Source organism: Sus scrofa, chromosome 11 (assembly GCF_054392235.1).
Source record: "Sus scrofa isolate SSC_HxYL_T2T_F1_AM1 chromosome 11, Sscrofa_HxYL_maternal_Yorkshire_Landrace_v2.0, whole genome shotgun sequence".
NCBI lineage: Eukaryota > Metazoa > Chordata > Mammalia > Artiodactyla > Suidae > Sus > Sus scrofa.
In genome coordinates this window covers 71,913,226-71,927,309 of record NC_139393.1, presented here as the reverse complement: position 1 = coordinate 71,927,309, position 14,084 = coordinate 71,913,226, and the positions used below count along the sequence as shown (strand labels likewise).

The 14,084-nt window shown below is 45.3% G+C and overlaps 1 protein-coding gene across 15 annotated transcripts in view; it reads right to left on the bottom strand.

Moving 5' to 3' along the window:
• The window catches only part of LOC100153359 (ATP-binding cassette sub-family C member 4-like), a 188,577-nt gene that overhangs the window by 105,003 nt on the left and 69,490 nt on the right, over window positions 1-14,084 (bottom strand). For all 15 annotated transcript variants that reach the window (XM_084982131.1, XM_084982126.1, XM_084982133.1 and 12 more), the window contains 7 exons: window positions 12,972-13,066; window positions 12,688-12,774; window positions 9,774-9,870; window positions 5,956-6,162; window positions 4,174-4,314; window positions 3,331-3,368; window positions 2,201-2,295 (listed from right to left, as the gene is read on the bottom strand). In XM_084982131.1, the coding sequence (XP_084838257.1) occupies window positions 2,201-2,295; window positions 3,331-3,368; window positions 4,174-4,314; window positions 5,956-6,162; window positions 9,774-9,870; window positions 12,688-12,774; window positions 12,972-13,066 (760 nt within the window). The remainder of the gene's footprint in view (window positions 1-2,200; window positions 2,296-3,330; window positions 3,369-4,173; window positions 4,315-5,955; window positions 6,163-9,773; window positions 9,871-12,687; window positions 12,775-12,971; window positions 13,067-14,084) is intronic.

The following is a 14,084-nucleotide window of genomic DNA, read 5'->3' as shown; positions in this document are numbered from 1 at the left end:
CTAGTATCCATGAGGATGCAGGTTTGATCCTTGGTCTTGCTCAGTGGGCTGGGGATCCAGCGTTGCTGTGGCTGTGGCACAGACCAGCAGCTGCAGCTCCAATTCCACTCCTAGCCTGGAAACTTCCTTATGCTGTGGATGCGACCGTACAAAGACAAAAAAAAAAAAAAAAAAAAAACACCTCAGAAGAAAGAAAATTATAAAAAGTGGTTGATCGTCCTTTCTACATATTTCAAGTGTTACTACTTACAACAGGTTTCAGAATCCAAAATTGAGGAATGCTTTGTACTAGCATGGGAACAGGAGAAAGGATTTCCATGTACATGGTAAACTCATATGGAAATTTACTTCCACATAAAGTAGCTATTTCCACGCCCAAAAAGCTTTAAAGAGTATGAAAACAACATATTAACTTGTAAGTGGAAAGTTCCTTAAATAATTCAACTGCAAGAAAATACAAATTTTATTTTAACACAAGATAATTAATCTAATGAGCAACTAAACTGTCACTAAGTGTTTTACAGCAACGTGAAGCATTTGGAAATGAACATATTCACTTAAATGTACAGTTTATTAATGACATAAATGGGTACCTACTAGTCATGTAGAAATTAAAATAGATCTCTGAACAGTTCTTGAAGCCACCACACTAAAGAGACTGGAGAAACCTTCTGTAACATTCAATCAGGTACTTTGTTTCCTCTTCTGCTAATGTATCTGTTATTTCATTTCTGAAAGCTGCTCAAATTCCTGATTCTATCAACAGGCATCTATCTGCCTTAGCCCACCATCCTATATAAACACGTAACAGAATCCTTTCTTTTTCCTTGAAGCTCCCCTAGTCCACCAATTCAGAAGGCAAACAACTAATGGATTTAGGTTTCTTAGCAAGTGATCAAGGAAGTAAATACCAAATAATACCAAATTTCTTTCTTTCTTTTTTTTTTTTTTTTTGCTTTTTAGGGCAACACTACACCACAGCCACAGCAACTCTGGATCTGAGCTGCATCAGAGACCTACACCACAGCTCATAGCACCCCCGATCCTCAACCCACTGAGCGAGGCCAGGGATCAAACCCACATCCTCATGGATCCTAGGTGGATTCGTTTCCGCTGCACTGCAGTGGGAACTCCTAAATACCAAATTTCATCGAGTGGGTCCTTACAAAGATAACTCACTTTACTTTCACAGAAAGCTTGTAAGAGCATTTCCTGTGGGAATATTTAATCTTTTACACAAGGATTTCCTTTAAATAGTATGGAATACTACATATATCCTTTTTTTTTTCCCCTGCTTTTTAAGGCTGTACCTCTGGCATATGGAAGTTCCCGGGCTAGAGATCAAATCGGAGATATAGCCACTGGCCTACGGCACAGCCACAGCAACACCAGATCTGAGCCACGTCTGCTAATTACACCACAACTCTTTAACCTGCTAAGTGAGGCCAAGGATTGAACCCTCAACCTCATGGATCCTAGTCTGGCTCGTTAACTTCTGAGCCACAAAAGGAACTCCAAAGTGACATATGTTCTAAGAAGAGAGCTGTGTTAATATTAGTCTAGCAAGCCAGATGTTACATTAATCACACAGCTGGGGATGTGATAACATAGTGATGTCGAGGTTAGACAGAGAAGGACCCCAGTTCCCAGACACTTGGTTTCTCCTGCTCAGCTTCTCTCTTCAGTAATTAGTGAAGCCGAGGAAATGAGCTGTGTGGTGAAGGGGAGCTCTGCATACCTGCGAGAGAATGATGCTTTCATTGGGGGGGGGGAGCCTTTGCTGCCAGAAAACTTTGTCCAAGTTCAATAAATACAGGGTTTATTCAGAATTGGAACAATTGGAACCACAGGGTGGGGATCCGTTTCTAATCCCCTTGCCATCCATATAATGAGCAAAGACTCAACTAAAGCAACCTATTAGCATAGTCAGTTGCCACGGATTTCCAGTGGCTGATTTTCTGAATGTGCAATCCTGGTTTAACTTCCAAAATCCAGTACAAAGAAATCTAAGAGTCTTCATCCACCCTCTTTCTTCTAGTAGATTTAAAAATAATTATTCTAATTAATTCACAGAGTAAATGTGACTCAACTATATCTGTTGAGACATTTTTGACTTACTCCTGGAAGCCCTAGTTGCTCACACAGGCTCATTGTAAGCACCTCAGACACTCATATGTTAGAGCACATGACTCGGCTTTACCTGAATAAGGTGTAAAGTACCAGCCAGGATCAGGTAACAAGATTACACTTCCTTTTCCATATGCCATGGCATACAGGGTACTCAGTTCATTTGCCCTATGAAACAGGGAAGAAAAATATTACACTATAGATAGAATTTAGAAAAATAATTTTAAAAATTAAGCTCGATATAGGAGATGTGTTTCATGTTGGAAAAAGATCCCCAGCTCGAAGCATAGTTGAGTTACAGTGTTGTGTTGGTTTCTGGTGTACAGAAAAGTGATTCAGACATATATTCTGGGGACTCACTCTTTGACTAAACTTCAGCCACACCTCTCTGAGCCCTCCTCTCTGCTAGGCCTTAACCTTGGCCTGATGAACCCAGTTTTAGCAAGAATTCTACTAAGCCACTTTATTGAGACTCCCTCCACCGGTGGTAACTAATCAAGCTCCATTTTGTAATTTTCCATCCATGAACTTTCTCACCCCACCCACTTGCTGTAAATCCCCAGCCATCCTTCCTATTAGTCAGAGCTGAGCCCAGTTGTGTACTGAAGTTTCTTACTATCTTAGGTCAAATAAAATGTCTGATCATTGTTCAAAAAAAAAAGATCCCCAGCTCACAGGACTCTGTGTCCATCTACCTTATAAAGATTCACTTTCAGAGTTCCTGTCATGGCGCGGCAGAAACAAATCCGACTAGGAACCATGAGGTTGTGGGTTTGATCCCTGGCCTCGCTCAGTGGATTAAGGATCCAGCATTGCCATGAGCTGTGGTGTAGGTCACAGACACGGCTCAGATCTGGCATTACTCTGGCTGTGGTGTAGGCCAGCAGCTGTTGCTCAAATTCGACCCCTACCCTGGGAACTTCCATATGTTTGGAGTGCGGCCCTAAAAAGAAAAAAGAAAAAATTCAATTTCATCATGACTTTCGGTTCTCAAAATTGTCTGTGAGAAGGTGCTGAAGGTCAGACATGGGGAGAAACCATGCGAGGGTCACACTCCATCAGCAGGAATTTAATTTTTCTTCAGGGAAACTATGTGAGGATCAGAAGAGGAGGCTGAACAAGCCCTGCCTCTTCCCTGGACTCTGGGAAATGAGGCTTCCTGTTGATTTTACAGCACTTTGGGTCAGACCAGGAATCACTCACCAGGATGAGAGCCACCAATCCTGAAGGACGTAGGACACCTGGAGCAGGAACAACCATCAATCAAACGCTGACATCACTGAGCCCCTCAAAACCCCCGCTCACGACAATGGGTGATGGGAAGGCTCCAGAAAACAGACATGGTCCTTCTGGCTCAGATCTGCACCAAGCCCCATGCCCCAGACAACCACAGGTCAGGGAAGTGCATGTGACATGTGAAAATCTTCTAAGACGTCCTTTGTATCCTAGAAGCTCTCTGTCATGTACACATAACATGAGTAAGCTTCATTTATTTTGCTCCCCACAGAAAACACACTACAATGCAAATCCAAGTGGACTGAAAATATAATAATAATAGTATAAATGTTGGGATTTTTCAAAGGAAAAAAGCTTGATAGGTACTGGGATGGTCAGTTTGGTGTGTCAGCTGGGCCAGGCCAGTCTCAGTGATTCAAACGGACACTTGTCTGGAAATTGCTTTGCAGGTATTTTGCAGATGAGGCTCACATCTACACTAAGATAAGTGAAGTAGAAGAGGTCACCCCGAACAACGTGGGGCCTCATCCAGTCAGTCAAAGGCCTTTAGAGCAAACCCTGAGGCTTCCTGGAGAAGGAAGAAATTCTGCCTCAAGACTGCGGTGTTGGCTCCTGCCTGACGTTCCAGCCTGAGGGCCTGCCTGACTGATTTCAGGTTCACCCACTCAGGTCCCACCATCTCGTGAGCCAGTTCTCTGACATAAATCTCTTAAAGTACATGTTAACAATAATAATAAATAATAAATACAGTACAAATAGTATGTAAATATCAAGCTGAGGGCGCAAACCAAAACAAATGTCCTTATTTACCTGAGCTGCGATGTTTATGAGAATAAGGAAAATGATGATATTCCAGTGAGCACCAGCTGTGAAGTAATCCTTGTAGGCCTTAAAATCAACTTTTCCCTCTGAACGGCTTTCCAGTGACAAGGTAACCTGTATAGTCTCAGACTGGGAGGGAAAAATGGCAGTAAGAGACAAAATTTTATATAACAAACTCCAAATTTCTAAAGTTCTATAATATGCCCCATTGCAAAGCTGTGGGGAAAGAGACGCATCTCAATGCTAGTAGGAATAGGAGTGCAAGATGGTCCATCTCCATGGAGAAGGTGTGGAAATATCTCGACAAACAATATACACATTACCCTTGGACCCAGCCACCCTATCTCTAGGAATCTGGTCGAAATAAGGAAACATCATTTGCTTGAGGTTATTCATTGTTAAGGACTTAAGGGCAGTCATGACTCTGAGCACACATGCAATATACCTCTTTCAAGTACAAATGCAGAAACTTGTACCAAAATAATACACAAAATGCTATGAGATGATGTATCCATTTAGATTGCTTGTGTGACTCAGTGATGGAAACATAAAATACGGTTGGGGCTCAAACAGAGTAAACTGAGTTTGCACAGAGAGCTGGAGTGATGCAAGTTTGGATAGCATGGGATAGCGTGTGATCCAAATCCATATGGTTCCTGAATTTCAGAGAGTGATTCCTAACTTTGGAATGTGAGGGACTAATCTGAAGACTTGTAGAATCATTCAAGTATTTGGATAGTGAATGTTTCGATATTGAGGAATATCTATGTATGTTTTTAAGGGAGATCTGGTACATGTCCGCATTTCTGTCTGCAGGACTCAGAATGTGTTATAGAGTCACATGGGCCAAGGATGTCCTCAGCTCTGTGCTGACAACTGGGATTCAAGGTGGATAAGATGTGCTTCTCAGTCTTGAAGGATAAGAAAGGAAGATGGGGAGTTCCCGTCGTGGCGCAGTGGTTAACGAATCCGACTAGGAACCATGAGGTTGCGGGTTCGGTCCCTGCCCTTGCTCAGTGGGTTAAGGATCCGGCGTTGCCGTGAGCTGTGGTGTAGGTTGCAGACGCGGCTCGGATCCTGAGTTGCTGTGGCTCTGGCGTAGGCCGGTGGCTACAGCTCCGATTAGACCCCTAGCCTGGGAACCTCCATATGCCGCGGAAGTGGCCCAAGAAATAGCAACAACAACAACAACAAAAAGACAAAAGCCAAAAAAAAAAAAAAAAAGAAAGGAAGATGGGAACTAACTCCAAGGTGGCCACTGTGTGTCAGGTCCTTTGCACCTGCTACCTCTGGCCTATCACAAACCATCTGAGAATGGGGCAAAACACTACCATCAATTACATGCAGTAATTCCAGCATACAGGAAAAGCAGCTGATTTAATTTGGGCTGCAGCAGGACTCAGTCTAAGGGGGTCTTTAAATTAAGCCTCTGGATGCATAAAGGAAGCCAAGGGCCACCAGAGTGAGCAGGATGTAACTATGGTAAACTGAGGAGATCTTGTATCAGTGTGGGTCACATATGCCCAGGAACTCATAGCAGTATACCCACTACTGATCTCCCTAAGATTCTCCATCCTACACCCAAAGGGAACCCCAATCAGGCTTGCTCCCTTCATGCTCTTTTAATTCTACTAATTCCGTGGAATACGGCTTTGAAATCTTAGGGTCTACTTTGGGACAAAGAAAGATGCCCTCAGTGGAACAGACTGACGGGCCATGAGGCCACCAAAGGCAGAGAGACCAGGGCATGTTGCAGGAGGAGAAACTCACATCTTGGTCCTCAGGGGCAGCATCTTCCAGCGAGGGTCTGGGAGACTCTTGAGGCTGAACAGAAGATTCGGAGGGCCGATCCCTCAGAGTGGGAGAGTCTGGAACTCGAGATGGTTCAGCCTCCTCATTCGTCTTTAAAAGGATATCTTCAAAATCTACCCCAGGTTTTGGAAACTCAACATAAGTCCCCTTTTTCATAATTTTGCCCTAGAAGAAAGAATTTGAGAGGAATACATTTGTATTTGATACTATTAATCTAATAACATACTTATCAAGAAAAGTGAGCCAGCCCTAAATTACGATTTTCCTATGAAAATGACCCTTAGGTTGGAATTCTGGTTGAAAACCTAGTTCGGTTCAACTCGACACAGAACTGAGCATTCTGTTCTCTGCCAAACCCTGTGTGAGGTGCTGGGGGATTTGAAAGGAACATGTGATCATGTCTTAAAAATGCACTGAGGGAGGCAAAAAGCACAGATGCTGGTGGAAGTATCAGTCGGTCTTTTTAGACAACATGGAAACTGAGAGAAGCCTCCTGTGACAAGCAGAATTTTAAAAAACAGTGAATTGGAGAGGATATTCCTGGAAGGAAACTTAAGACTGACCCGAGGTGGGCACAAGCACATCCGCATGGGTCAGGTCACTCGTCAGTCTTCGCTGACCACTGTCATAGGTTCATGTACCTGCTGGGTCAAGACGTGTAGGAACCAGCCCTGGACAGAGGACCCTGAGCAGTGTCATCATGGTCTTCACACTGTCCACAAACGCAGGAAGTTTCCAACTGAAAATTCAATATTCCACCTGATAAAGTAACCAAAAAGGAGCCAGGAGACAGAGACCAAAGTGACGCTAACGTCTTGGATGCCTGTGCCAGCAAACCGAAACCAAAGCCAGAATGAATGTACTGAAATCTGAGAAAAGACTTAAGAACAACCAATCACAAGCAGCCAACCAGGCTTCCCCACGTCAAGCATCTGCTTAAGCTACACTCAATCTAATCATTTTCTTTGAATGCATGGGGTACGTCATTGCACAATTTCCCTTCCTTACAAAATTATATAAAATAACGTGCTGACAGCAAAGGAAACCCTGAACAACACAAGAAGACAACGCACAGAATGGGAGAAAATCTTAGCAAATGAATCAACTGACAAGGGATTAATCTCCAAAATTTATAAACAACTTCTGCAGCTCAATACCAAAAAAAAAAAAAAAAAAAAAAAACAAACTCCATTGAAAAATGGGCAGAAGATCTAAACAGACAATTCTCCAAAGAAGACATACAGACGGCCAAAAAACACATGAAAAGATGTTCAATATCACTCATTATTAGAGAAATGCACATCAAAACCACGATGAGGTACCACCTTACACCAGCCAGAATGGCCATCATCCAAAAGTCTACCAACAATAAGTGCTGGAGAGGGTGTAGAGAAAAAGGAATGCTAGTACACTGCTGGTGGGATTGTAAATTGGTGCAACCATTGTGGAAAGCAGTATGGAGATTCCGCAGAAAACTCAAAAGAGAACTACTATTTGATCCAGCAATCCCACTCCTGGACATCTATCCATAGAAAACCATGACTCACAAGGACACACGTACTCCAATGTTCATTGCAGCACTTTTTTCAATAGCCAAGACATGGAAACAACCTAAACATCCATCGGCAGAGGGAGTGGATCCAGAAAATGTGGTATATATACACAATGGAATATTACTTAGCCATTAAAAGGAACGAAATACCAGCATTTTTAGCAACACGGATGGACTAGAAATTATCATGCTAAGTGAAGTCAGCCATACAATGAGACACCAACATCAAATGCTTTCACTGACATGTGGAATCTGAAAAAAGGACACAATGAACTTCTTTGCAGAACAGATACTGACTCACAGACTTTGAAGAACTTATGGTTTCCAAAGGAGACAGTTTGGGGGGTAGGGGAATGCGCTGGAGTTGTGGGATGGAAATCCTGTAAAATGGGATTGTGATGATCATTGTACATCTACAAATGTAATAAATTCATTGAGTAATAAAAAGATTTTTTAATAAAATAATGTGCTATTTTCTGCCCCCATGAAACAAAACTCAGCTGATTCACTCAGTGTCAAAGAAAGTATTAGGCAAAATAACAAGATGCAAAGCTAATCAAAGGAGGGCAGCTCTGGTTAAGGCAGGTGAGGTGGAAGAAGGTGGCCCAGGACCCGAGCTGGTTCTCCTCTCACCTCATCCCCTGAGGTGGTCCTCTGGCAGACACTCAAGGAAGCCTTTGGGCATCATGTGACTGCGCAGAATTAGAAAAGTATTCATGATACATTGTGCCTTGTTCCACTGGGGAGGCAAAATGCATGCACCGTGTTTTTATGAAATTACCACTATCCATGTAGTGGTACAAAGATATGGCAATTTTACTCAGCAGCCAAGCACAGACAATCCTGAGGGGCCAAGAGGGCAGCTGTCCCCTCTCTGCTGTGACAGAAGGACCAGACTAACAGCAAGGATGGACCCCAACTCATCCAGGGAGGCTCACTGAGGACAAATGGTTGTTCTGATAGTACTAAAATAGAGGGTTGTCTCCTCGAAGATGCAGCAGGGGACCCCAAACATGTAGGGACTGGCTAAACAGGTTATTCTCCTGCCCACTGGTTCTGTGCTCACGATGCTGCCAACGCTGGGGTTTTACACACTAGGATCACCCCCTCTGCACATGAAAGTGACTGTTCTCAAGTTTGAGAAACTGAGCTCCCCATTCCTAGAGGCACAGAGAAGAAATGACACATGGCACTGCTTCAAAAGATACAGAGACTCTGCATTTTAATCATCTTTCCTAGGGCAGAAATTCATTTGATAAAAGAGGGATTTGGCCAAGGGCCTGATGGAACAGACAAAGTTAAGGACAGAGGTTCTGAGGCACAGAGGCAAAGAAGCCAGGGAGTGAAGCATCAACTAATACCAAGTCTGAAAAATTCTCACCAATCTCCACCCCAAATCATGTCACACGTTGTGGGTTGACTGGGAGGTGCCCTATCCCCCCAAAAAGGGCCTCAGACACGCTGGCCCTCCTGCCCTCCTCCCACAGGCCAGGTCAGCGCCCTCCTGAGGACCCCCTGCCTCAGACCCCCACCCCCAGGTGACAGTGAGGCCCCCACCTCCCTGTCCCTCAGGCCCCGTGAGCCACCACCTCCTCAGGGAGGCAGCCCACACCCCACTCTTTCCTCACATCTGACCCCACAGGACAGGAGGCCCCACGAAGGCACAAGTCCTCCCGCTGCACAGGCTCCTGCATGTCTCAGCACATAGAAAGACCTGCGCGGTGAGACCAGCACCTGCCAGACCAGCAGAGCGGGCGTCTCTGACACGGTGCTCAGCTCCCCAACCTCACTTCCAGCGTTAAAGGAAGGTGCTCTTCAGGCAAAATGCATGTGACAGTCACATGGACACAAACAGGTTTTAGTATCCCTAATTTTCAAATTACACTCTTTGAACTAAGTCACAGAATGGGAAAACAAAACTTCTAAATAAAACAGCATCACTATCCTGAACACATTTCACCAGAACAGTGATAACTCAGTAACCCCGTGGCAGCACCTTCATATACTTTAGGGTTTCTGTGGCTTCGAGTGTAAAGGTCACATTTCTACAGGTCTCTGGATTCATCCTCAAAGCCGTCAACACCAGCTCTGAGAAGAAGGGGGCATAAAACGGACGGAAAAGTGGGCATTTACCATGAACCCAAGGACAGTGACCTACAGGGAGGCCTGGCTAGCAACACCCCTGAGTGCTACCAAGTTCCACAGACTTCTAGAAACTACTTACATCTTTCAATATCAGAATCTGACTTGCAGCCTTTAGGTACCGTAGCTGATGGGTCACTAAGATTGTGATCTTCTCGTGCAAGGCTTGGCGGATACACCTACAAAGAAACGTAAAAGGTACAGCAGCAAAAGCACATTAATGGGGGCACTCCCAACTGAAAACTCATATTTTGAAAATGTAATGAGACAAAGACAACACAGCAGTCAATGATCTGTAGTTTACATACCAAATAAATCACAGAAATGTATTACAAATATAAATCAATGTTTCTGACTAGGTCTCAAATTCATCAAATTAGCTCTGCTAAAAAAAAATCTAAAAAGCAGTCCACTGAAGGAGACCCCAAGAGCTAAGTTTTTCTTTTTTCCAAATACTCAGCTTAACAATCTACATGTTTCATAACAAAAACAATTGAGCAAGACGGAGATTCCAAAACTTGACTGAACTAAAACACTATTTTATCGCCATGTGAGAGTGACAGAAGAGGATCCATGTCATATAAAAAAAGTGTATATTTTTTCCTTAGGCAGTTTTCTAGGTGATTTTTTTATGATTTATGATGTACACACTGATGAAAAAACTAATAAGATTCTTGGTAAATTTTCCAGAGTCAACCTTCTTGACACCTCTCCCCGAATAATATTAGATACAAAATAAATGCCAGTGTGGCCTCAATCTGTCTCTACAGCATTTCCCATACCAGCCAGGAAGTAAGTCTTATTTCATGAGGACTGAAACCCTTACAGTATGAAAATAAAATAACAGAATCCAAATGGCCTGAATCACAGTGGAAATCATCCAACAGCATAAAAGACACCCCACTTCTCTGCAGCCAAGACCCCGTCTGGTCAGGTCAGCAGGATGGCTGTCCTCTTGCTCTCTGCACATCCCCTGCTCCACCAGCGCCTGCTTCACCCACACCCTACTCACTCACTCACTCACTAACCTTCCTACAAACTTGCCCCAGGGCCCAGCTAGTGACTGCCTCTAGCTTTAGATCAGAACTCTCCACTATGCTGATCAAGGGGCAGTGAGGGGTGCGCCCTTTTGCTGGTTTCCATGGTAACCAATGAGCCAACTTGATCTCAATTCCCCCTATAACTGGTAATCTCCCCTCTCCCCCTCCTGGGGGCAATGACAGCAGCCAGATCCTACCCCAACATCCCCACAAGGTGGGGTGTCATTCAAGCACCTTGCTTCAGACACATAAGCTCGCAAGAATTTCCAAACGCTTTTCTCGCTGCCCAACAGCCTGCATCCTCCAGGCAAGGACGTGCCTGCTGTTCTCACGGCCTTGCTTCCTCCTCCCTCCACACCCTGGCTTCTACTGTTCCTTCAGCAAAAGGAACTCAACCCTCTTCTCAGAACCATAAACCCCACCCAGCCTGTAGGCGCGGGGGGGCCCTTCCCTCCACGCCCAGTGCACGGGGAACTTTCCAGCTTAAGCTGAAACCTCCTGCTGCCCATGTGGGCCTCCACTCAGCACTCACTGTCCTGTATGGAAACCTCAACACCCTGAATCTGCTGGCCTTTCCCCAGGCATCTGCCTGAATGAGCTCTGCTGGGACACAGATTCCTGAGAGGCAGGAAGGAGGGCTGAGCATCTCTGTCTCCCTCACTCTGTCCCATGTGGCTCTATCCCCTCTCCAGGCTCACTGCCCTCCTGTGGGAACTAACATCTGTAAGGGCATCGACCTCAGTGGACACAGTAGGGCTTTAATAAGTGCAGCTGAAGGGCTTGTTGGCTTTAACAAAGTGAACAATGGCAAGGTAACTAACCAAGGGGTAAATGTCAGTGTTTCAACAAAAGCAAATCCAGGAAGCTTTCAAAAAGGCCAGTCTAGGGAGTTCCTGTCATAGCGCAGTGGTTAACGAATCCAACTAGGAACCATGAGGATGCGGGTTCGATCCCTGCCCTTGCTCAGTGGGTTAATGATCCGGCGTTGCCGTGAGCAGTGGTATAGGTCGCAGATGCGGCTCGGATCCCGCGTTGCTGTGGCTCTGGTGTAGACTGGCAGCTATAGCTCCAATTAGACCCCTAGCCTGGGAACCTCCATATGCCGCGGGAGAAGCCCAAGAAATGGCAAAAAGACAAAAAAAAAAGGCCGGTCCTGACGCCACCCGAGGCATAGGCATGTGTTAGGGGCACATTATACACAGAAAAGAATTGCAGTTGTTGTTCTATTTCAGGGGTTTGTGGCCAAGCAAGAACCACTGACAACAAATTCCAGAAACACAAAATAAGACTTAGGATTCCTGCCAGAATCTAGATACTTAGTTTCAAATTCAAGGTAACCCTGCACTGTGAGTCTAAGTATTAAGTCTACTGAGTATCTGTGAAGCAATGTTAAAGAATTGAAATCATACTCTGATACGGGATAAATCATTTAAAATCCTAGACTTTACTAAGTATTAAGTATTTCCAAACCGACAGAACACTAAGCACAAACCAACAGGGCCTTTCCACGGAAGCTCTGTGTCAGTGCTGGAAACTTCCCATCTAACTAACTGGCCTTCAACGAATGATGGAGGAGAAGAACCGGCACCCAAGTACCAGGCTCCCAAGTCCCACTCTCTGTACAGCATCCCTCTTATTCCTGGGCTCGGGATCTGTCCACAGGGTCTGGTTTTCAGCTGCAAGGAGCAGGGGCACTTGCCATCTGCTCCTCACTCCCTAGAGCACCCACTCCACTGGCCTCCACACACTGGAAGCCCCTTCTGCACTTTCCATCCTGACCTCATCCTTCTGCACAACTTCTCTGCGATGGGTCTACTGTAGGTGGGGAGGGGGAAGGGACATTGGGGCGGAAGGAGCCGAGTCTCCGGAAGCACATTGGCTTTCCTGAGCTCCCTTCCCTGGACCTGCAGGGATCCTGGAAGCAGCAGAAATGACAGGACACAAGAGCAAACTCACTGTTCAAACAGGTGCCTGCTGACTTTTGCATCTACGGCGCTGAACGGGTCATCCAGGAGGTAAATGTCCGCATCCTGATACACAGCTCTAGAAAACGTAGAGAGACGTCAGGAGAAGGACGCTTCCTGCTACGGGATCCCACCTCTGGATCCTGACAGCCTCCAGCATCTCCGAGTTCCTTCCCGGAGCCCAGGGAAAGGGCCGGGCCCCTGCTCCCCACGGGGCCCACCCGGGAAGGGGTCCGCACACTCACCTCCACTAGAGGCCTCAGAAACGCCCTTTACCTTGCAAGGCTGATGCGGGCTTTCTGCCCTGCGCTCAGCGGGGTTCCCCGGTCTCCAACCACAGTTAGATCCCTGTCAACCAAAAGCTGCAAATCCTAGACAAAAATAGAAAAAGGAACAAGATTTAAAATGTGTTCTCCTCCTGTCATCCTAAACTTCCAGCATCAATTCTTCATACAAGTATTTGATGGAGAACATTGAGTATATTTCATAGTGACTGAAGTACAACCTTGAACATTAAAAAAAACTTGCAGGGCTCTTCATTCATTCTCATTCTGTAGAGTTGCACAGCATTTATGCATTTGACCATTACAACAGGTATTTATTGAGGACTGACTCTATGCCAAACCTTGTTCTGGGCACAGTGAATTCAGTCATGAGGAAACTAAGTCCCTAGATTTTCTTCCATGGTGGGAGATGGACAATATAGAAAGTTAACACAAGTACAAGCACTAAGCACCAGGAGAAAAAGGAGGCCGGCTTAGGGGACAGAGAGGAAAGGGGAGAGAGTGTGTCTACACTGGGGTCAGGAAGGGTTTGGCTCAGACGGGGTCTGAGCAGATTTCAGAGGGTGGAGGGGGCTCCCCAGACCTGGAGAGGGTGATCCACACAAAGGAAGGAGTCAGTGCAAAGGCCATGGGGCAGACGCCCAAGGTTTTCCAAGACAGACAAGGAGGCCAGGAGAGCTAGAGCTGAGCACGCATGAGGGGAGTGAGGGCAGACAGAGCAAAAGAAGGAGCCCTGGTGTCATGCGCAGGAAAAGGGGTGGGGAGGATGACATGGCCTGAGGTGCCTTTTTTTTTTAGTTTTAAATTATTTTCTTTAAATTTTTTTATTATAGTTGATTTGCAATGTTCTGTCAATTTCTGCTCTACAGCAAAGTGACCCAGTTATACATGTATATACATTTCTTTTTTCACATTATCCTCCACTATGTTCCATCACAAGTGATCAGATATAGTTCCCTGGGCTCTACAGCAGAATCTCATTGCTTATCCATTTCAAATGCAATAGTTTGCATCTACTAACCCCAGACTTTAAGGAACCACGCCTGCCTCTTTGAGGAAAACAGTGAGGAGGAGGGGGAGGGGAGGGTGGGTCCCAGTTAGGAGG